At 45.9% G+C, this 21,313-nt stretch overlaps 2 protein-coding genes across 4 annotated transcripts in view; one reads left to right on the forward strand and one right to left on the reverse strand.

Annotated features, from left to right (window-relative positions):
* The first annotated feature begins 712 nt into the window (after positions 1-712).
* On the forward strand, positions 713-10,738 carry LOC108933618 (galactosylgalactosylxylosylprotein 3-beta-glucuronosyltransferase 2-like). Of its 2 annotated transcripts, XM_029258787.1 has the most exons (5): positions 713-2,273; positions 5,997-6,141; positions 7,401-7,549; positions 9,537-9,626; positions 9,779-10,738. In XM_029258787.1, the coding sequence occupies exons 1-4, from the start codon at positions 1,776-1,778 to the stop codon at positions 9,621-9,623; spliced, it is 879 nt and encodes a 292-aa protein (XP_029114620.1). In that variant the 5' UTR covers positions 713-1,775; the 3' UTR covers positions 9,624-9,626; positions 9,779-10,738. The 2 variants fall into 2 exon arrangements, with proteins under 2 accessions (XP_029114620.1, XP_029114619.1); XM_029258786.1 differs by having other exon boundaries at positions 9,537-10,738.
* Positions 10,486-21,313, reverse strand: part of smap1 (small ArfGAP 1) — a 51,977-nt gene continuing 41,149 nt past the window's right edge. For both annotated transcript variants that reach the window (XM_018750938.2, XM_018750937.2), the window contains 5 exons: positions 19,264-19,348; positions 17,506-17,618; positions 13,152-13,356; positions 12,327-12,658; positions 10,486-11,121 (listed from right to left, as the gene is read on the reverse strand). In XM_018750938.2, coding sequence (XP_018606454.2) covers positions 10,993-11,121; positions 12,327-12,658; positions 13,152-13,356; positions 17,506-17,618; positions 19,264-19,348 — 864 coding nt within the window. In that variant the 3' untranslated portion in view covers positions 10,486-10,992. The remainder of the gene's footprint in view (positions 11,122-12,326; positions 12,659-13,151; positions 13,357-17,505; positions 17,619-19,263; positions 19,349-21,313) is intronic.

A 21,313-nucleotide genomic window follows, 5' to 3' on the forward strand; every position in this document is an offset into this window, starting at 1 on the left:
TGAAAGGCAAGAAATTCTGGAAACACCTAATTAGGCAAAATAACAGAAAACCATCATGCAAATGTTCTACGGTACGATTACTTATTTTCTTACACCTCAGTTGACGTGGGGCAGCATGATGGTGCAGTGGGTAGTGCTGCTGCCTCACAGCTCCTGGGATATGGGTTCAGATGTGAGCTTGAATTTGGCTCTGAGCGGAGGCTGCATGTTTTCCCTATGTCTTTGCTCTGGTTTCCTCCCACAGTCCAAAGAAATGTGTTCCTGGTGAACTGGTGACTATAAATTGCCCTCAGCGTGTGAATGTGTGGGTGAATGAGTGTGTGTGACTGCTCTGTGATAGAGTGGTGTCCCATCTAATGTGTACCTTGCCTTAAACGCCACGCTTCGAGGATAGGCTCCAGACCACAGCGACCCTGCACTGGACATAGGCTTCTGTTCCATCAGTTGTGCAATTTACACGAAGAGCAGCAGTGCTGTTGCATCAGTACAACAGGTACATAAAGATTTGTGCGTAACCTGCTATTTTTATTAATAGCAATAAATCTGAGTCTAGCAGCCAAAGTCACGTGTTCCCTAAATGAGTTAAAAAGACACCTGAGCACTCTGACACAAGCTGAAAACTCCTTTTTTTTTAAAAAAAAAAAAAAAAAAAATTTGGATGCTTGTATAATAGCACAACAGAATATTAAAACAAAAACAAAAAAAAAAAAACAAAAACATTACAGATGTTTTTACTTAGGAAGAGTACATAAAATGACATTTTCACAAAATGCATTGAATGTAGTATTTACACCTGGTTTGTCAGCAGCTTTATCTCCTGGGTCTCACATGCCTCACAGACGAGACAATAACTGGAAAAACAGCCCTCCTCGTGGACTTGTTTTATGTAGACTACGGACAAGAGAATTTCAACAACAACGAAAATCTCATCTCCTGCCATCGTGCGCCGTCAGCGCTCTGCCCTGGGCCTTCATTCCTTGGCACCATATGACGAATCGGCTTCAGCGTGGACCGGCAGCATTTTTATTCTAACGTGTCCAAAGGGACAGCGGGCAGGTGGCACAGCCGTCATGCTAAACATAATGCAGTCCGAAGGTTTCCGGTTCAAATCCCCACTCCTGCTGTAGAGCCCATGGTCAAGGTTCTCAACCTGGATTGACACAGAAATCACACTGCTGTACAAAAGGTGGATCCCTCTAAAGCTCATCATTAGTCACCTTGGGCAAAAGGTTGCAAAGGTGAAGCGCTTCTGTTGCAAAGTTTTCATTCTTGAGTATCATATTTCCTGGAATCGTTAAAAAAAAAAATAATACAGTAATTGCTGCTGCTCGCACAGACGCGGAGAATGTGTCAGGCAAAGTTATGACGTCACGGCCCCGTTCGTACAGCTCCAGCGCGCGCCGGCTGCTGCGTGACACTTACCCCCGCGGAGTGACGCGCGCGACATGCACGTTCATGGAGCGCGCGGCAACTTGTTCTCCGCGTGCAGAAGCGCATCGGTGGTGGAGAGGAGTCCGCGGAGGAGCAGGGAGCCACCGAGGACTTGGAGGAGATTAAAGCTCCGCTCGACATGGACTGTTTGCGGAACCAGCCCTGTGGATGATTTACAGCCTAAATAGTGCCGCGAACCCACTTCACGCGCCCGCCTCCTCTCGTGGACGACCCCGCGACAGCTGGATGCGTGGGAAACACCCGGAGCGCCACCACTTCTGCTGGTAGCCGATCAACCGCGAAACCGCGGCGGGACATTTAAATATAAAAAAAAAAAAAGAAAAATGAGAACGTTGTTTTACAGCTACATCTTCACGGCGCTGCCGTGGATCCTCATCGTGATCATCATGATCGACGTGGACACGAGGAGGGCGATCCAGCGCAGGACGCACTTGTACGCGGTGCCCCACGCGAGGACGGAGCGCGCAGCCCTGCCCGTGATCTACGCCGTGACCCCCACGTACACGAGGGACGTGCAGAAAGCCGAGCTCACGCGCCTCTCCAACACGTTCCGCCAGGTGCCCAGCTTCCACTGGATCGTGGTGGAGGACTCGCAGGCGCGCACCGAGCTCGTGTCGCGCTTCCTGGCTCGCGCCGGGCTGCGACACACGCACCTGCACGCGGCCACGCTGCTCAGGTACAAACGGCCGAGGTCGCCGCGCGGCACCGAGCAGAGGAACGCGGCGCTGCACTGGTTGCGGGGGAACCGCTCGCGGAACGACTCCGGTGTGGTTTTCTTCGCGGACGATGACAACACGTACAGCCTGGAGCTTTTCGAGGAGGTGCGCGCGAGCTGCCGTCCGCTCACTGCCCGTGTGTGTGTGTGTGTACACACACACACACACACACACACACACACACACACACACAGGTCCATGCAGTCACCTAACGCTTCCTGACAGGTACAAGGGCAGTAGGTGGCGTAGTGGTTAGAGCTACACTAAGACCCAGGTTCCAGTCCCACCTCGCTCGTGCAATTTGCTTTGCTGCCGGCTTGAGCAAAGCATTTAGCCTGAAGTGACAGTAAAAATACCCCGCCTATACCATGATTTAGCCACTTACAAAGTTGCAGATCTATCAGTGCGAGAGACCTTGGACAAAGGGCCGAATAAAAAAAAAAATAACGATGACGATCATCTCTGGGAGCAGGTGTGTGTAACACCGAGGTACAGTGAAAGACAAGTACAGAGTACAGACACTCCCCGTCTGTCTTGAGAGGACTCTGTGCGGAGGAGTCTCTGCTCGAGTCCACGGGTCACCCAGGCCGTGTCAGGTACACAATAAATCCACGCTAAACGCGCCATCGGACTCTCCAGCTCGCCGGACTCGAGGGGGTCTGTGGGGATACAGTAATTACCACAGTAAGGAGCGAAGGGCTGTGTTCGGGGAAGGGACAGCAAGAGAGTGTTGCTCTTTTAACAAAGAATTAAAGAGAATTAGCCCACTGTCACTGTGAAGGGACGCGGTGGCGCAGCGGGTTTGACCGGGTCCTGCTCTCTGGCGGGCCTGGGGTTCGAGTCCCGGTTGGGGTGCATTGCGACGGACTGGCGTCCCGTCCTGGGTGTGTCCCCTTACACCCTGCGTTGCCGGGTTAGGCTCCGGCTCAACGCGACCCCGCTCGGGACAAGCGGTTTCATACTCTGTGTGTGTGGGCTGCTGTGCGCAGAGTCTAGAGCAGGCGACTTGCATTCGGAATGTTATGAGTTTGAATCCCACACTTTAATCAAGGTACTTACCCTGAATCGACACACTAATATTACCCAGCTGCATAAATGAGTGAATCTCTGTGAATCTGATTATTTATCATTATGTCTTTATTATATGGGGACAGCCGGTAGCCAAGTTTTTAGCGCTACTGCCTTTGACTCGAAAGTGCACAGGTTTGATACCCACCGGCGGCTGTAATACCCTTGAGAAAGGTACTCAGCCTAAATTGCTCCAGTAAAATTGCCCCGCTGTATAAATGGGTAAATAATTGTAACCTTAACACTAAGTCGCTTTGGAGAAAAGCGTCAGATAAATGAATAAATAAGTCGCGGAGAACAAATATGCCACCCACAACGAGGTTAGCGCTCTAGGTTCGGATGAGGTGAAGACGAGACGAACGGACAACGCTCAGTATAAACGTCTATTGGAAGACCGACACACAGCGAGAAGCAGCGGCGAAAACAAAAGAAAATAAGTCTCTCGGTCCGACTATCCCTTCTCTTCAAGAATCTGCACCTCCACCCAGCTTTCCCAGCCTGCTCAGCGCCACTCAGGCTTTATATTTCTTCTGCTGGCCAACAGACACGGAACCGCTTATATTCCCTGCGAGTCCCCATAACGGTTGAACGCTTAATTCACATTTTACCCACAATCCCCAACGATTTACAATAAACCTATTTTCCCGCTTACACACGACACCCCTCAGTAACGCGGGTCGTGACCATATTTATTAATCAAAACAGATGTTTACACCCTCTGTCCCAAGGAGCGACTTCGGATCGCAGTGGTTTTCAGTCGGTAAGTGTAGAAATAGCTGCCAAACCAGCGACTATTATTTATAAGACAAAAATGTCATGTGTCTTTCGAGATGTTATAATTTGGAAATGACTATTCGAAATGAAGACGAGACGGAAATGATTTCCGTTCCCTATTTTTCATGGTCCCAGACGACAGAAATGGTGCATTATTAATTCGTAGTATAACGTAAACCATCCTGTTTGTGACAAAAAAAAAAAAAAAAAACTAAAAATGGAAGAGAGAATTGTGAAAAATAGTGTAATTACACTGGCCTGTAATTTAGATCATGCATATATTCCCACATTATTATAAATGCTCTGTGCATCATGTGCATAATTTTTGATACCATTTTTTAAATTTAGGTGGATCTCAAGTTCATTTGATTATTATGGAGAATGTGCATTATCTGTCTAGATCTGGGGCATCCTAATATTTTAATACAGCTTTTGTAGAAATCAGTTCTACCCTCAGTGAGGTGGAAACTGATGCTCCCACTGTATAAAAATGGCAGACAAATTCTACTAAAAACATCTACACTTGGACTTTAGCTCTGAATTTGCTATGGAAATTTCACATTTTTTAAAACCTTTGTCACCTTTATCTAAAGGACTTGGATAATATACAGTAGTTTACAATGTATCCTCCTGAGATCCACCAAAAACCCTTTTTTGAACGCATCTCCATTTCTAGAAATCTGTTCAAGCCCCAGGGTGGCGCGGTGGGTTGGACCACGGTCCTGCTCTCTGGTGGGTCTGGGGTTCGAGTCCCGCTTGGAGTGCCTTGCGACGGACTGGCGTCCCGTCCTGGGTGTATCCACTCCCCCTCCGGCCTTACGCCCTGTGTTGCCGGGTAGGCTCCGGTTCCCCGTGACCCCGTATGGGACAAGCGGTTCTGAAAGTGTGTGTGTGTGTGTGTTCAAGCCCCTAACGTGCTATAACATTAAAGTACTGTATATGTGGTATTTTCCTCTGTAAGATGCATTAGGACTCAGCACTATAATATTCACCCTTAAAGACACATCTAATGTGCCCCCTTCAGGGGACAGAAATTATGCAGCAGGTCATAGGAGATTTTGCAGCAGGTTATCTTACCGTATCAATTCAGAGTAAATGCTTTGATCAAGGATACTGGCAGCAGAAACAGGATTTTACCCAACAACCTTCGGATGGTAAGACAGCCATAATCATCACATCACTTGCTGTTAAGTCTACTTCATAAATAGATGCTTTAAATAAAAGCAGATTTCACAAAGTGGAGAAGGCATCAGCGAAGGAGCAAGACGAGCGACTGGAAAGGGCAGCGGACTGTGAATTCAGGTGACTGATTTCATGCTCTTTGCTTGGAGCAGCATCAGGTCCACCATGAAAGGACAGCAGATGCTTTGTTTGCGCAGCGCTGCCCCACTTTGCACTCTTACTAATGCACTTTGTGCACCCAGGTCACTCTGCTAAGAGGGCCTTTATTCGGCCTCTCTGGAACAGTCTGCGGAAAGTGAAAGGCAGCGGCAGCCCTGCGTCGCCTCCAGACTTGTTAAAACCAAATCTGTTACAGCATCAGAGCAATGAAAAGGTTTCTTTTCATATTTTATATTCTCTTCATCTCTCCATTCAGCTTTGTTCTCCAGACCGAGCAATGCATACTAACAACTCATAAGAATGGACCGATTAAATACGAGCAACACATTGCGACTTCAGAATTACTTTAGTTTAAATCGCTTTTTTTCTTTTTTAAAAAGGAGTGAAATTCTCTGAACATTTAAGCTGATAATCGATAAATTAAATCCAAGTTAAATTAAATTAGCACTGTTTGCCATTTTATCATCTACCATGCTGTCAAATGTAATAAAAATGACCCAAAGGTGGTAATATTTCCCAGTTTGGGTGGAACCAGGTCACAGACCAAGAGGTACAATACAGTTTCTGAACAGTTTTTGTACTCAATATTCAAAAATCTGCACGTGCTGCTTTGTCCTCACACGTCACCTTTGCCTCTCATAACAGATGCGATGGACTCGGCACGTGTCCGTGTGGCCGGTGGGTCTGGTTGGAGGGCGACGGTACGAGCGCCCATTGGTGGAGAACGGCACGGTGGTGGGCTGGTACACAGGCTGGGGAGCCGGCCGTCCTTTCCCTATTGACATGGCAGGTAAAACCTCACCTTCCACTGGATCGCTGAAGCACTGCTATAAATTGTGAACGATAGATGCACAAATTATGTACGCTGTGGGACAGACAGGGTGGCGTCATGAGACGGTACAAAACTAGGATCGATGCAAGCAGTCAAAACAAGTCCGACGCATTAAATCTAACGGCTTGGGGTAGGCATGCAGCTTGTACCTCCAACAATACAAAGAATTGGGAATTATACCGTTAATATATGTTACAGCTCAGGAGAAAATGACATTGCGCGACATCTTTACAAAGCAGCCGCACATTAAGAATCTAGATGAGGTACCGGCTCTCTAGAATACAAAGACCCTCGAAACACTCTGCCAAGGTTTCGCTGCCGGGCCTCTTCCGGAAGGCTTTTTTATGGTTGTTAAACCACTCGGAGGATTTAACTGGCTGTGCTGAGCACCAGTCAGGATAAAAACCAAAAAGGGAAAAAAAAGGTGCTTTCGCGACCTGTTTGAAGCGCCGGCAGAAGTAGTTCAGAGAGTTTCCGAATGCCGCGTCCTTTAGCTGTGATGTACTGGGTAAGAGTGGTGGGCTCGAAGAACGTTAAAAAGACGACCGAATAGATGGCCTGTCTAGAATTATTAGGCTCCCATTTATTACGTGCTTTCTTGGAATATTATCAAAGTTAAAATGGACGGGGGGTGTGTTTCAAAGGAGTACTGCGGTAATTGTGAGCAGAAGTAATACTGATGCAGCAGGTGGCATAATGCTTAGAACCAGTGTCCCGGACCTGCCGTGTACCCTTGAGCAAGGTACTTAATCTGAATTGCTCCCCACGAAAAATTACCCTGACGTGTAAATGGTTAAATCAAACGTTTGGGGAAAATTGTCTTCAAATTAATGGAAAGGAAGCCATTGTGACGGCTGTTTAAAAGCACCTGCGTAAGCGGAATAACCAAGTGGCGCGTATATTCGAAGGAATACTATACATACGCTGTCACCTACAGTGAATGTGAGCAACAGGCCTGAATTCAACTACAGGTGCGGCGAGTGAAGCATGAAATTGCAACGGTGCACGTTGTTAATGGAGCGTAACATTCACCATACATCATTCAGGAAAATAAAAACAACTGTTTAGGGGAAAAAAAATTCTTTAAACAATTCCGTTCCATTATATCCTAAAAAAAAAAAAAAAAAAAAAAAAGAAATTCTACAAAGGATAAGGTGAGCTATACATCACGGCGTCTCGGACAGGCGGGGTAAAACGCATACCTGTGTGCTCCTCAGGCTTCGCTGTGAACCTGCAGGTGGTGCTTGCAAATCCCAAAGCCCTGTTCAAGCGCCACGGCTCCAAACCCGGCATGCAGGAGTCCGACTTCCTCAGGCAGATCACGACGGTCCGGGACCTGGAACCCAAGGCCAGCAACTGCACCCGGGTGAGTGAGTCGCATCACGGTCCTCTGCTGCTGTGCGGCCCTTTTGGTCCTGAGACTATCATGGGAAACTTTCCCACAGCGAGAACCATTGCAGAGAGTTTCAGGACAGATCCTAATTCAGTCAAAATGAGGCATAATCATCCTCAATCATCATTGCAGAGGACATCTGGTATACCAGACTAAGACAATATGTGCTGAAGATACAAGAATGTTCCAGTGCACAGAAACTAAATACAATTTATATTACTTTTTAACATCTATCTGAAGCATGTTGCTGCACATAAACTATTTTTAGGCCCCAGATAAAGAACACTGATCGGTAAAGAATAGAAAATGTTTAAACATTTATTTGTAAGGGTTCCAAAGTCAAAACGTTCAAAGTGAAACTAGTAGTTGTTTAGTACACCAAATTCCCCCTATGAACATAACGTCATCTAAAGATATTTCCAGCATGTAAAGGGTGTCTCTGTTTAAGCAAATGTGGCTTTGTGCCTTTTTAATTCCTGTCGTTTCAGCAGTATGGAGACGGATGACTGGTTATCAGCTAAAGGAACGTTAAGTGTTCGTCAAACAAACCATTAAAGGCAACCGACAATGCAAACAAATGTAGAGAAAACTGAAATACTGGCACTCACCTCCCTGACACTAGAAGTGAGAGCCACGCCTGGACACTGAGCCTTCAAACTGTGGTCCATCCTAATATTGGCTGTTCTGTCTTCCTTTCAACATACATACATCCATCCATCCATCCATCACAGCTTGTCCAATGCAGGGTTGCAGTGAACCAGTCTTTCCTGGAAGTGTAGGGTTTGAGGGTTCTCATCCTGGACAGGATGAGTGTCCACTACACAGTAATCTGACACACACCCACACCCACCACAGGCAATTTAGATCCAGCAGTTCACCTGAAACACACATCTGTTGACTGGGGAGGAAACCAAAGTGAACAAGAGGGAGAACATACAAACTCTGGACAGACTAGAACGAAACTGTCAGAAGCCACAGCCCAGGAGCCGAGAGGCACCAGCGCCACCAGCTGTACCACCCAAACCCCAACCCCGGCAATAACAACATCCTTGAAAATTACATACTGAAGGACTATGCAGTGGAATGGTGAGGAACGCAAGATCCTTCCTGGACTGTACTTAATATGCAGATGGGGCAACAGGTGGCTTAATGTTTAAGGATGCAGATTTTTAACGTTACCAGTTCAAGTTCCAGGATGGATCTTTCTGTTGTACCCTTTAGGAAGTGTCTTAATCCATCTAGCTGAAAAAAAAACACTATTTAAAGTTGCTTTGAATAAAAGCATTAAGTAAGCAAGTAGTCTATGGAAATCCCAAACTGGTTCTCAAAACAAATCCAGTTTAAACTCAGAACGAACTGCTATTTATTTAACTCCTTTTATGACGGCCACCTTGCACTCTGGTCGATTCCGCAGGGGGTCTTGCGTGCACGAGAACGAGCTCTCTCTCATAAACTGAGCGCGGCGGGTCCCTAGCTGCTTGGTGGAGCGTTGAGGAGGCTGCGGAGGCCTGCCAGCTCCGGCATTGCCCTCAGATCATACTGTAAAACAGCATTTCGAATTAAGCTGACACCTCCCTGAGAACAGAGTAGGCCGGAGCACAGGACTCCGGCGCTGCTGCTGCTGCTTCGTGACTTACACTGAAAGGGGAAAACTGGATTTTCTGCCTGGAAGATATGAAAAGCAAAGGCGGGGCTTTTTTTTTTTTCTGGGGTAAGGTCACACATCACAGAGCATCGCATTGGATGTGGATGCTGCAGCCCAGAGTAAAGCAGGGGGGAAGTAAAAGGTAGCTCATTCCATGGCTAATGCTTCTTGACGGTAAATGAGCATGACACTGCTGCTGACCTGGAGGCAGCGGTGCCAGAGGGGAGGCAGGCTGTGGCCATTAGATCCTTTTCAGAAGAGCTAGATCTGGTTTTGTACCGGCTTATTGTGGTCTCCTCTCTGCTCTGCCCATAGGTCCTTGTGTGGCACACTCGCACAGAGAAGGTGAACTTGACCAATGAACCCGATCCACCGCTGGACACTGTCACTATCGAGGTCTAACAGGTCTGCACCAGTTGGCACAACAGGCCATAAATGGCATCCAGAATAACTTTGCTTCATATAGTGAAAAACTGTATTGTTGACAGCTGTTTGATTTCCAAGAGAACTGTGCATCAGTCATGACTCTTACGATTTCTGGAAAACTCCGTCTGCAGTTCACGACGAGTTCATTTTCTGAAGACCGCTGACAACCATTGGTGCCACTTTCCAAGAGTGCTAATAATATCAGACTGCCTTGCTCGTTTCAAAATGCGACAGGAAAGCTCTAGAAGCGATCACCACATTGCCTGTTCAGTGGGGCACATGTATCACACCTCAGGAGCTGTGATATGGGGTACTCCAAAGACAGCAGGGCCACCACAACCGGCCTTGGTGCAAACGACCTATGAAGGTAAAGAGCGAGGACAAAGGAAAAAAAAAAAAAAAAAAAAAATCATACTGTGGGTTCAAAAACATCACACGAAATTTTATGGCTGTTCACTGTTTAATGCACGGAAATAACATTTCATCTGTACTAGGCACCATAAAATGTAAACACATTACAGAAATAAACATGGAGGACGAGCTCTGAGTTCCGTCTTCGTTGCCGGGCAGAGGTGTCCAGTGTGGTCCTGTTGTGGTAGCAGCTCTGCTTTGGGCAACAGATGAAAATGTTCTTCTGCAAAGTTTGTTCGATGCATTCGATCCATGTGTTTATTCCTCCCCCCCCCCCGCAGTGCCACGGCTCTTCGTAGCTTTGTTTCACCCACAAAACAATCTTCGGTCTGCCTCGTACGTCTTCCTCTTAAACACCTTGCTTTCTCTACTATGTGCACAACTAACATCACAGCAAGAGGAACGATTGGTTTCAACCGATGGGATGGTGGATGAAAGAAAAAGGAAGGGGGCTATTTTCTCTGTTTATGGTAACACACAATACAGTTTCCTATACAATATCTTCTAGAGGATAGCTGGGACATAGGAAATTACACACAGGAGAGGAATTTTAACATAACCACTTCTCTTCCATTTAAATACTATTATTATTCACTATTGATTTGGTAACGATATATTAGACGCTTGTATAATTGGTCCAGCAACTTGTTTGCTAATATGCTTTGGAGAAAAAAAAAAAAGGAAAAAAAAAAAAAAAAAAAACTAAAATAAAGTTTGTACGTAAGACGTACAGAGTTGTCAGTCTTTAAAACTTAAAACTCTGGCCACCCAATGCTTTGATGCATAACCAGCCGGGCAAAGGCGATATTCCTCATTATTAATGGTTGGAAATAAAAGAAACTTGTCAGTACGGTACTGATCAAGGGGGCGCTTATGCGGCACAGCCTGGCTGATGTGCGTGGCTGGTTCCGCTGCAGGCGCCCCGCCCTGTCACTCACTTCCACAGCTGGGTGCTGAGGGTCTGGCCTGAGGGGGGCCCGGCCCACGTACCAGGCTGGCCAAAACCCACTGCTGCTCCTGCCCCCGTGCCATTCAGGCTCATGCCAGACATCTGCTGGTTCACCTAGGAGAAAAGCAGAAGGTATCTAGCGAGAGCGCTGAAGTGTAATTTCAAGAGGTACCCTGTCTAACAGTGACCTTCACCGTAAGCTCACACATAAAGAGAGATGGACAGACCTGCACAGGGACAGAGACAAGAGACATACAGACTTATGCACAGAAAAGCAAACCAGCAGAGCTTGACTTTGTAACCAGTATTGTATCCGTTTCCTGGCATGTTGAGATGACCTGCCGCTAGGACAAGGCTCCCTCCTCCAGCCCCTTGATCCCCCTTTGCCACCTGGACCCCCTCCCGAAACAAGGGCCAGCTGTCTGAGGTCACTGCACAGCCCCGAGCTCAGCACCGGAGCATCTGCCCTTCTGTCAACTTCAATACCTCCAACTCGACTTGGACGCAGAGCACTGCATACCAATCAGCCTACCTTTCCCAATCACAAGGTGAATTTATTAGCTGGCGCAGCCGCTATCCATATCCAGTGTGACCGCGGCAAAATCCGTTAACGACTTCCGAGTGCTGTCTCAATGCTAAGTCTCAAAGATTCAAAAACGCTGGAAGGCAAACCAGTTCTTTTGGGACAAAGAAAATAAACTGGCTATTGCAGACTCTTCAGAAGGGGTTCATTACAAATATGACTGAGTTCCCGTGCAACTGACTCCACACCAGAAGTGAAGGAACACAGTTTTGGCCATCTTAATTTCCTTTGCATATCAGAAACACACTGCTAACTTCAGTGAGGCTATGAGCAGTCAATTCCCTTACACTAAATTAGGCTGGGCTGCTAATGCTGTCACTGACAAGGCAGTGCTGTTAGCAGTGAGTTACATGGGTTTGCAACCTTAAGGCTGCTGGGCTCAAGTCTGGGGTGGGATCTTGTTGTAAAACAACTGATTAAAATACATAACTTGGCAGGCCACAGAAAAGATTTTGCATGAAAAAATTGGATAAGCAATAACAGCAGTTCTTTCTACCAGTTATCAGTAACCTTAAATCCAGTAAAGGTCTCTGAGGTCTGGAAGTTATCATAAAAGCCTTAGATCCGAGGCAAAGTACATCCTGGATGGGATTCCACTATAATAATAATACTAATAATAATAATCATGAGACACACTGGGACAAATAGTACATTAAAATATTGAGGCTAATGAGTGCAATGAAATACATCTTTGGTCAGAGGAATTATGGAGTTTTAGGATGAAGGGGGTCCCCACCTGGTTCATAGTCCACTGCCCCTGCTGGCCAGGCTGCATGGCGTACATATTCTGTGTTGGGACCACTCCAGCCGGCACAGCACCCCCCTGTGGGCCCATCATCCCAGGTGCCAAGCTCATCACCCCAGCTGGGACGCCTCCCATGAAACCGTTGGGCATCGTCATGCCAACCATCATGCCTGCATTCTGGCCCATCATGGTGCCCCCCTGGCCCATTACAGCCCCCATCATGGTGGTGGGGGGCATGGCTGCGCCCATGCCTGGAAATCCCTGGAACCCAGACGGGGGCTGGGTAGGAAACTGCATCTGGGAAGCTCCCATGAACATGCCAGCTGGAGGGAGGGGAGCACACAACAATAATGAATGCTAACATTATCACTCTGTTTGCCATTTCCTCCAGTAACTACAGTCATGGTGAGAAAAATTGTGGGAGACATCATTAAAATCCATCCAGTCAATAAAGACTAAAAATAAACAGGTGACTGCCTCGATAAGAGGCGATGCTTTCACATTTGAAAATGTCTGCTACGAAGTGTGACATTAACAGTGAAGGCTGCAAGAAAGTTTAAATCCCACTGACGTGAAACGGCACTGAAATGCATGGTGCTTAAATAATTGATCTTCGCAGTAAGACCTCTGGTTCAGAGCCCTCATTATATTACAGTCACTCCACTCAAAAACCTCCTTTCAAACTATAAAGATTAAATAACCTAATAGAGTCAAGTATTCACCACCTGTTGGCAATGTGATTTCCAGGCCTGTGACTAAAGCTCGGTGTAGGGATGTCATAAGAGTGTATGGCTTTTCCTGAGGGGGGTGCGTTACCTGGGGTGGGCTGCTGGGCAATGCCACTGGTGCTGTACAGTGACAAAATGGAGTCCTTTGAGAGGGGTTTCTTGGCCGTGTCCTCCACCTTGCCAGAGCTCTCACTGAACAGGTCCAATTCACCCTGGGCAGTGCTGGAACTTCCCCCTACAGTCCCCGCAGCTGATGCTGCCGCTGTGGCAGGTGCCCCAGTTGTTGTGTTAGGCTGTGAAGGGCAGGCATCGAGGAGAACGCTGCATTATTAACATTGTCGGAAAAAAAAAATCAAAGCACGGTTCACATTGGACACACACAGTTGAAGCATGAGTGTAGTGACATGTGGGATCCGTTGCTGGCTTACATTATGGCATGCTAATGGAAACACACCATTTTGCACACTTGGAGTGTACAGCATGCACTGGCCTCCTTTAATGCACGTTGACAGGATGTCGGAAGGAGGTATTCCTACTGAGAGCACAGTTTTTCATTAAACCATGATGGGATGTGGATTTGGAGTCACGTCTATGACCAGGAGGGTCACTTCTCAACAGGAGGACACAGAAACAGGGAGTGGGAGCCATCCCACCAACTCCACCATAGCCTGACTCCAAGCTCAAAACAACAGACAAGATATTTTCACACTACTGACAAATGTGCTCAAATGAAAGAAAAATTCACTATGCAGTAATAAACAACACCCTAGGCCAACAAGTCAAGGTATTTGGACTGAAATAATAGAAAAGGATAATCTGCCCTGACACGTGCACATGTTGTGTGGCATGCATTGTATGTGTGTGTACAATTAATCCATTTTTACAGCTAAATAAATATTTAATGCATCCAAGCAGTGAAAACTAGAATAGAAATACTGTTAGTGGGACTTAAATCTTAATAAATAATTCAGCATTTTAAGCCACTGCTGCTTAATAGCATTAAAATAAATTATTTGTCTAGCAAATACCCTCATTTCGGCATTACCATTTAACTGTGTCCGTATTTAAATTGCGTGTGTATTTAAAGGGCACGATAAAGTTTCCTTTGGTAACCTGAATGAGCAACGGATCCACTAGTTCCTCAACCACAAATTCTCATCTATAAGAAACAACTGTCCCCCCGTGTATTTTTAACAACAGAGCCAACCACTGTTCCTGCTAAAAATGACACCGCAATGCAGGACACGTATGGCTTCCTAAGGCTGTCGCTTCCAGCAGGAATGCAAACTGGGAGCGGCGGGGGGTGGGGAGGGGTAGATAACTGTCGTTCCATTTAGATGAAGGCCAGATTGGCAGCTGGCCCTTGCAGATGCAGCAGCACACCTGGTTGACAGCGGGGGTCCCACATGACGCCTGGCAGCAGATAAACCACGCGAATGAAAAGCTGTATGGTGGGGGAAATGCAGACAGCCCTACATCCCCAAAACGGCACGTGACACGGAGCCAACGGAAACGCGTACAAATACAATCTGAATTATAGACGCATAAACAATGAGTATTCCATCACTGGTCATAATACATTTAGAATAGATTGAAGAATGCTTGAAGAAGTCATTTAGATTATGTATGGTGCAGCCTTCATTAGGTTACAGATGCAGGTCTTTTAGTACTGGCTGATTGGTGCAGCTTTACAGTCAGGAATGCCCAACTGAGCAATACAACGAATAACTCATTAATTTTTAAAGCTTAAGAGCTAATGAAACCCAATGAAAACCATGACAATCTAGCATTATTTCTACATTTTTCCTTACATCCTTTACATAAACAATATAACCCAAGACAGCTGTTACCTCTGCATTAAAGCGCCACCTACGGCAGGCAGAAGCTTTTGAGTTTTGCATCAATGGCTGGTACAATGGCACCACAAGTAATAGCGAGGCTTCACAGTAACCGAGCTGTACAACTGGACATGGGTTTAAACCCGTCTCAATCTGTGTGGAGTTTTACATGTCCTGCCTGTCTCTGCATTGGTTTCCTTCCGGTACTCCAGTGTGTGTTCCAAGTAAAGCGGTGACTCGACAATGACCATAGTGAAGGGGGGTTTGTTACACTGCTCTGCAGTGTAAATCAGTGACCGACTGTAGGGGTTTAGTGCAGTAAACCTAGCACTAGTCACCTTGGACAAAAGTGTCAGCTAAATACCAGTTAATAGTCACCATATGCCACTTTGCAGAAAAGAGTTTGCTAAATTAACAAAAGTAAACATATTAAGGTGATCAGTTCAGTTTTTGCAAAATGACTGCTATCTATCTATAGGTACAAAGCCCTCCTAACCTCCGAGGTAGCGCTGCCTTAAGGACAAAGCTTCCGAGCGTCCTACACCCTCCCCAATCTCCCGTAATCCCTCATTACAACCATGGTGCAGGCTTGCCTGGAGAACTCAGAATTCCTTTTTGTGCAGTGAATTCAGGCTTTAAAGAAATGGAATTACAGTCCGGCTGCTTCCTCACACTGTGACAGGCTGTGTTCACGCGCCTGCTGATCACAAACGAGCAGGAAAAGAAAGTACAGAGAGGAAAACTTTCCGCACATGGAACACGCCGGAAAAGACAGGACGTGGTCTCTTCAGCAGACACTGAACAGAAATAAAAGGAAGATGAAATGAAGTACAGACGGGTCTCTCTGAAATATGCATAGATGCTTTTTAAATATCTTATAAGTGAACAGGTGTGACTCTTTCTTACCTTGAATTTCTCTAACTGTGCCTCATTAGTGAACTAAAAGCTATATTTAAAACCTTTTCACTCTGCCAACAAGATCCAAAACAGATGCTGAAATAACTCAGGAGATAATGGTAGAACAGAAGACAGACAACGGTCCTGAGATGCATCCCATCAGATGGGTTTTTTTCAGCACAGAAGCTATACGCCTATGGAGTGACCCTCCTCCAAAAGCTTGTGAACATCTGACAAGTGCTCTCATACATAGTCATTTGAGTTCCATGCCTTTCATTCATCCATTTACTATCCTAAATAATACCATAATTCATCTTTGTTGCTGCAGCTTAAGGCTTAGCACAACAAAGGCATGTATTACACAGATATTGTACTGTTCTTTTCATAATCCATAGCATTCTATGATCAACATAACAGAGATGACACCAGTCTTACTGCTCCTGTTTCTTGTGCAAAGAACTTTGCTTGCAAATCTGTAGATGTGACCGGGGTGATTTTAGAGGGTGTATCTCAGCCACAGATTTAGCAAAATGCACAATGCGTGATTTCCCCTGCTGGAGACCCGATGAAGCCCATTTGCTGCCGGACTGCACCGCCTCCCCGCTGTGAGAGAGACCAGGACCCTCGGCACAGAGAGCCTACAGGAAGACTGTGCTGCCATGAGCTGAGGAGATATCTCACATGAGCAGAAGTGCTGTGCTTTTTTGTGTGCAGGCGGATAAAAAGTTAATTTACGTGGGGAAAATAGATGGTTAGCTGCCGGCCTGGTCCCCCGGCTCAGCCTCTGGCGGAGCACAGCGGTCAAACTGGCCTCCTGCATCAAAGACAAACAGCTCCTTGTTGTGCACACTTATTCTATAAATGTCCCAGGTGGCCATAGCCTTGGGCTACCACATGTATTAGAAACGCATTTTGGCTTTGGTCGTGGCAAAAGCCAAGAAATATCAGCGGATGCACACGCGTGAGGCAGAAGGCCCTAGAAACGTCATTTAAGTAGTACTTGAAATTGTAACTAGCATCCTTTCTGCTGAAGCCTGCCAATGCCTTCATTGTGTTTGCCTCCCAAATGAATTTTGGCAACTTTGACTGGGAGCGTAAAATGTGACAACTCAAATAGGAATGTCAACAGCTGAGTGTGACCTTTCCTTTACGGCTCTCTGGGAGCTTCCCCAGGATAGAGCAAAACCAGATTATTTGAGCTAAAAAGACTTGGCCCTTGGCTGAAGTTGGGACGGGGAGTAAGCTGCTAAAGACAGTGACTCCCCAGAGAGCGCAGGGCTCGGCAATGTGGGCACGGGTGATAGGGCTGCACAATGAGTGTGAACTGTTCTCTCACAATGACCTGAATCAGCTCCAGGGAAAAACAAGTAAAAGCAGAGGGAATGAGGGATCTGTGTGGACAGAATTCTGACTAAGGTTGTGGATAGAGAGGTGCAGAGTGGAAACACAGGAAAAGGTGGAAGACAGAGAGGGGATGAGATGGAGTAATGAAAAAGATGGAGAACAGACAATGCACAAAAAAGGGTGTTTAGATGGACACCAGAAAAGTGTACCAAAGGATTTTTTTTTTTTTTTAACCTTCCAAGCATAGGAAGGGAATACTGAAACATGTAGAATCTGGGCAGGATGTGTAAATGGTGATAGAGCTGATGAATACTGAGCTGATGCAAAACAGAAGGGGTTGTGGAAAGGAGCTGACAGGCTTACCTGTGCACTCGATGAGGGCAGGGGGTTGGACACCATGGGGCCGAAGATGTCCAGGTCATCACTAAGTGGGGCCGTGTTGCTGGAACTGTTGCCAGAACTAACTGCTGGGGTATCTGGAAAGGGCAGAAGGGAAGTGTGAAGAACAGCAGGGCAATGTGGAGTCACACTCACTGATCCAGGAAAACATTCAAAGTATAACATCTGTACTGCTGTTAATCGTGGGTTAGGCAGCGCTGAGGTCCGTAGACAGCCTGCTCAAGGATGGGCTCTTTATGTACCTGATAGGCTCCTGCTCACCCAAGGAACTAATGAAAAGACAACTTGAGCGAAAAAAGATGAGTAATAGCAGAGCTCTTTAAAACATACTGTGAACATCATCTAAACTCTTTTTAGGAAAGTGTAATACCACAAAAATTGGAACGAGACCTATCCCAGAAAAATGGCTTAGGGTTCAAGAGCTGTACTCCATCCGAAAGGTTGAAGAACTAGGTACCATTAAGTCCCACTGCCATCATACATTGAAGAAAGACATGCTAAATGAATAAAGTTTTAAAAAAAAAAAAAAAAGACATGGTGTTTAACCTGCTTTCGTAAATATCCTGCCGTTTTAATGAAACTTACAGGAAGCTGGCTGTGAATAACTGAGTAAATAACAGTAATTGTTCGGCAGCTTTTCCTGTCAATCACAATGCGCAGCGAGCAAGGTTTAATGGCAATAACAGCTCGTGACCTGTCTGGGTCCAACAATCTAAAATTGCAATAAACGCCCTTAAATATGCATGATGGGTATAGAGAAGATTCAATGGAATGCGGAGACAGGTTCCATTAAACACCTGTCCCAGGCACCCAGCGCTCCGATAACATGGTTTGTCAAAATGGCACTTGAAAGGTCATCTCCTGTGTTCCTTCCATCCGGGCCTATTATGTGGTGGGCCTGCTCAAGGAGCTGCCACCAGAACTGGTAGGAGACACAGAAATCCCAAACCTTGTTTATCACCTCCTATCTCTGCTCCCAGTTGAAGTTCACCTTGGGCCAGGTGCAATGTGATGAATCCATCCATTCACCTGCCTGCCCAAATTCTATTCACAGCCTCCTCCCTCTTGCACCCAATGGACCAAAGACAGACACACACATGCACACACAAATCATCTCTCCTCAGAACTCATTAATGCCAGCCATTCCTCTCTGGATCCCCAGTCATCCTAATATGGGGAAAAACAAAGAGGCAAACCACTGGAACGGATGTTGAAGCCCATCTGATAACTTCCTCTTATTTCCCTGACTGCCACTGCTCTGTGTTCCTCCTGCCAGCTGCCACCTGGCTCAAACAGCCAAGAAGGTAGAATGACAGCTAAGGGGCGGTAGTGTTAAATGTTCTCCATTTCCACTCAATTCCACAACAAGCTCCCCAACATTTCAATTACACTTATTTAAAAAAAAAAAAAAAAAAAAAAAAAAAATTCTTACAACAACCCATTAGAACATCTGAGTGCCTTGGCTCATCCTCTTGTTCCTGCAGGCTTTGCTGCTCTTCCCAAAGTGTCATCTAAACTTGATAACTGAACTATCTACAGTGCATGCAGCATCCCATCATTCCCAGCTTCTCTGATGTTTTCTGACCTTGGGTAGCATTGGAACCCTTTGCTATCACCTGGGGCTGGTCTTGCCTGTACTCCTAAGGCCAGGCCAAACAGATCAACAACTAAGTGCTCAAATACCCCAACCGCGCTGGCTTAGCTCTGCCACAAGTGTCTTACCGAGGCCAAGCAGGTCAACGGCTGGTTCTGCATTCTTCATGGGACTGGCTTTTGAGTCTCGCTGGATTTCATCTCTTTTCTGAGACTGGAAAAAATAAAAGATCAAAAAAAGAAAGACAATGTTAAACAGCTTAGGGTTTGCATTTCTCAGAAATTGGCTTGAGTCAGAATCTCAATCAGATTGAGTTTGGGGTAGAATCTCCAGTAAAGTACCAAGGGCCCTATTAAGTACCAGGGCTAGATAACTGACAGCATGTAATACGCAGATAGCTTCTTCCACATGGATGGACCCAAAAGTGGTCATCTCAAAAACTCACAGCTGAATAGAAAGACCTGTTTAACACTTCAGATACACAAGCATTCAGCAGTTCAGTGACCATTTGTGCGTTTCATCCTCACAGGCTGTGAAAGCAACCAGTTTCCTGGGGAAAATGCAGGTCCCTAATCCAAGGTAAACTGGATTGCCAGCTCAACTTCCTGTGATCTTTGCAAAATAGAAAAATGCATTCACTGAAGATATGTGTCATGACAGCCACATGAGGATAGTTATTTTGTGCATACACTATGGACACAAAAATTGTGTGCTGTAAAATTCTTCTTTATTAATCACTACATATACAGACTGGACTTAATTTCTAAGAGATTACAGTCCAAAGCCCAGACACCCCTCCCTTGCATAGCTGAGAAGGTATCCAAGTAATATCAATAACTTAAATGGACTAAGGTTCTCTCTCCATTGGTTTCTTGTAGTTGCCTATATCAAGTTCAAGGATCTTAATGGCCTACAAAATGCTGAAAGGATTTGCACTCCAATACCTACAGAACTGGATCAGTCACTAAACCCCAGCAACAGTGCTATGCTGCTCAACCTCTGGTTGCTTGGTGGTCCCTCCAATGAGAAGCTGAGTGTGTTCTGTGGGCAGCAACTTAAGTAATGTTTGCAAGCAAAAAGATGATATCACAGTAACTCTGCTTTAATAAACCTTTACTCTTTGAAGAAAAGCACCTGCTAAATGTATGAGTAAGGGAGAAATTTCAAGATTCATAATTGCATTTACAATCATTTCTTACTGAAAAACCATTCATAAATAGCTTGCCTTATCTGATTGTATATATATACTGTAATAAGACAAAAATATTAGATATGTTTATAAGTTTAAAAATAGAAAAACATTGTACATCTTTCATTTGTGTACTGTAAGGTTTTCATGGTAAAAAAAAACAGACACGAGGTCCATGTGTATTGCCTATTCTCTACAGGGAGTTGAACGATGGCTGTCAGAGCCACTTATGATCATTAACAGAGGTGACTGGATTGTCAAAGACAAAATAAACCTTAACTGGCAGCCCACAGGACAACACAACTCATATTTGTTAATCTCAATGTACTACTCGTAAGAGGAGATTTGGCTAATACCCAGTTTCTCTCTAAAAACCTGTTGCCTCTCAACTGGTGTCCTGCAGGGCTTGGTACTGGGTCCTCTGCTCTTCTCGATCTACTTCTCCTCCCTCAGCCCTCAGCCCTGTCATTGCCTCCCATGGATTCAAATATCACTGCTACGCTCATACTCAGCTCTTCCTCTCCTTTCCACCTGGAGCATCAGACATTTCCGTGCACATCGCTGCCTGTCGGACATCTCTGCACGGATGTCTGATCAACACCTACAACTCAACCTCTCCAAAACAGAGATCCTACACCTCCTAGCTGGCCTGTCTTCCTGTCATGATCTCTTGACCAAACTGGACAACTCACTCGTTTTGCCTACCACCTTGGCTAGGAGTCTGAGAATGATGACTGACTTAAGTCTATCTTTCTCTCAGCAAATTTAAGTCACAACCCGACCCTGCAGATCCATCCTGCGCAACATCCGCAGGATCCGTCCTTCCCTCACAACCAACTCTGCGCAAATACTTGTGCAGGCCATGGTGACATCCCATCTGGACTACTACAACTCTCTCTTGTGCGGCCTTCCTGCTACTGCCATCAAACCTCAACAGTTGATACAGAATGCTGTTGCCGGGGTTGTGTTTGACTTGCCGCAGGGTTTAC

Source organism: Scleropages formosus, chromosome 16 (genome assembly GCF_900964775.1).
Source record: "Scleropages formosus chromosome 16, fSclFor1.1, whole genome shotgun sequence".
In the NCBI taxonomy this organism is placed as follows: domain Eukaryota; kingdom Metazoa; phylum Chordata; class Actinopteri; order Osteoglossiformes; family Osteoglossidae; genus Scleropages; species Scleropages formosus.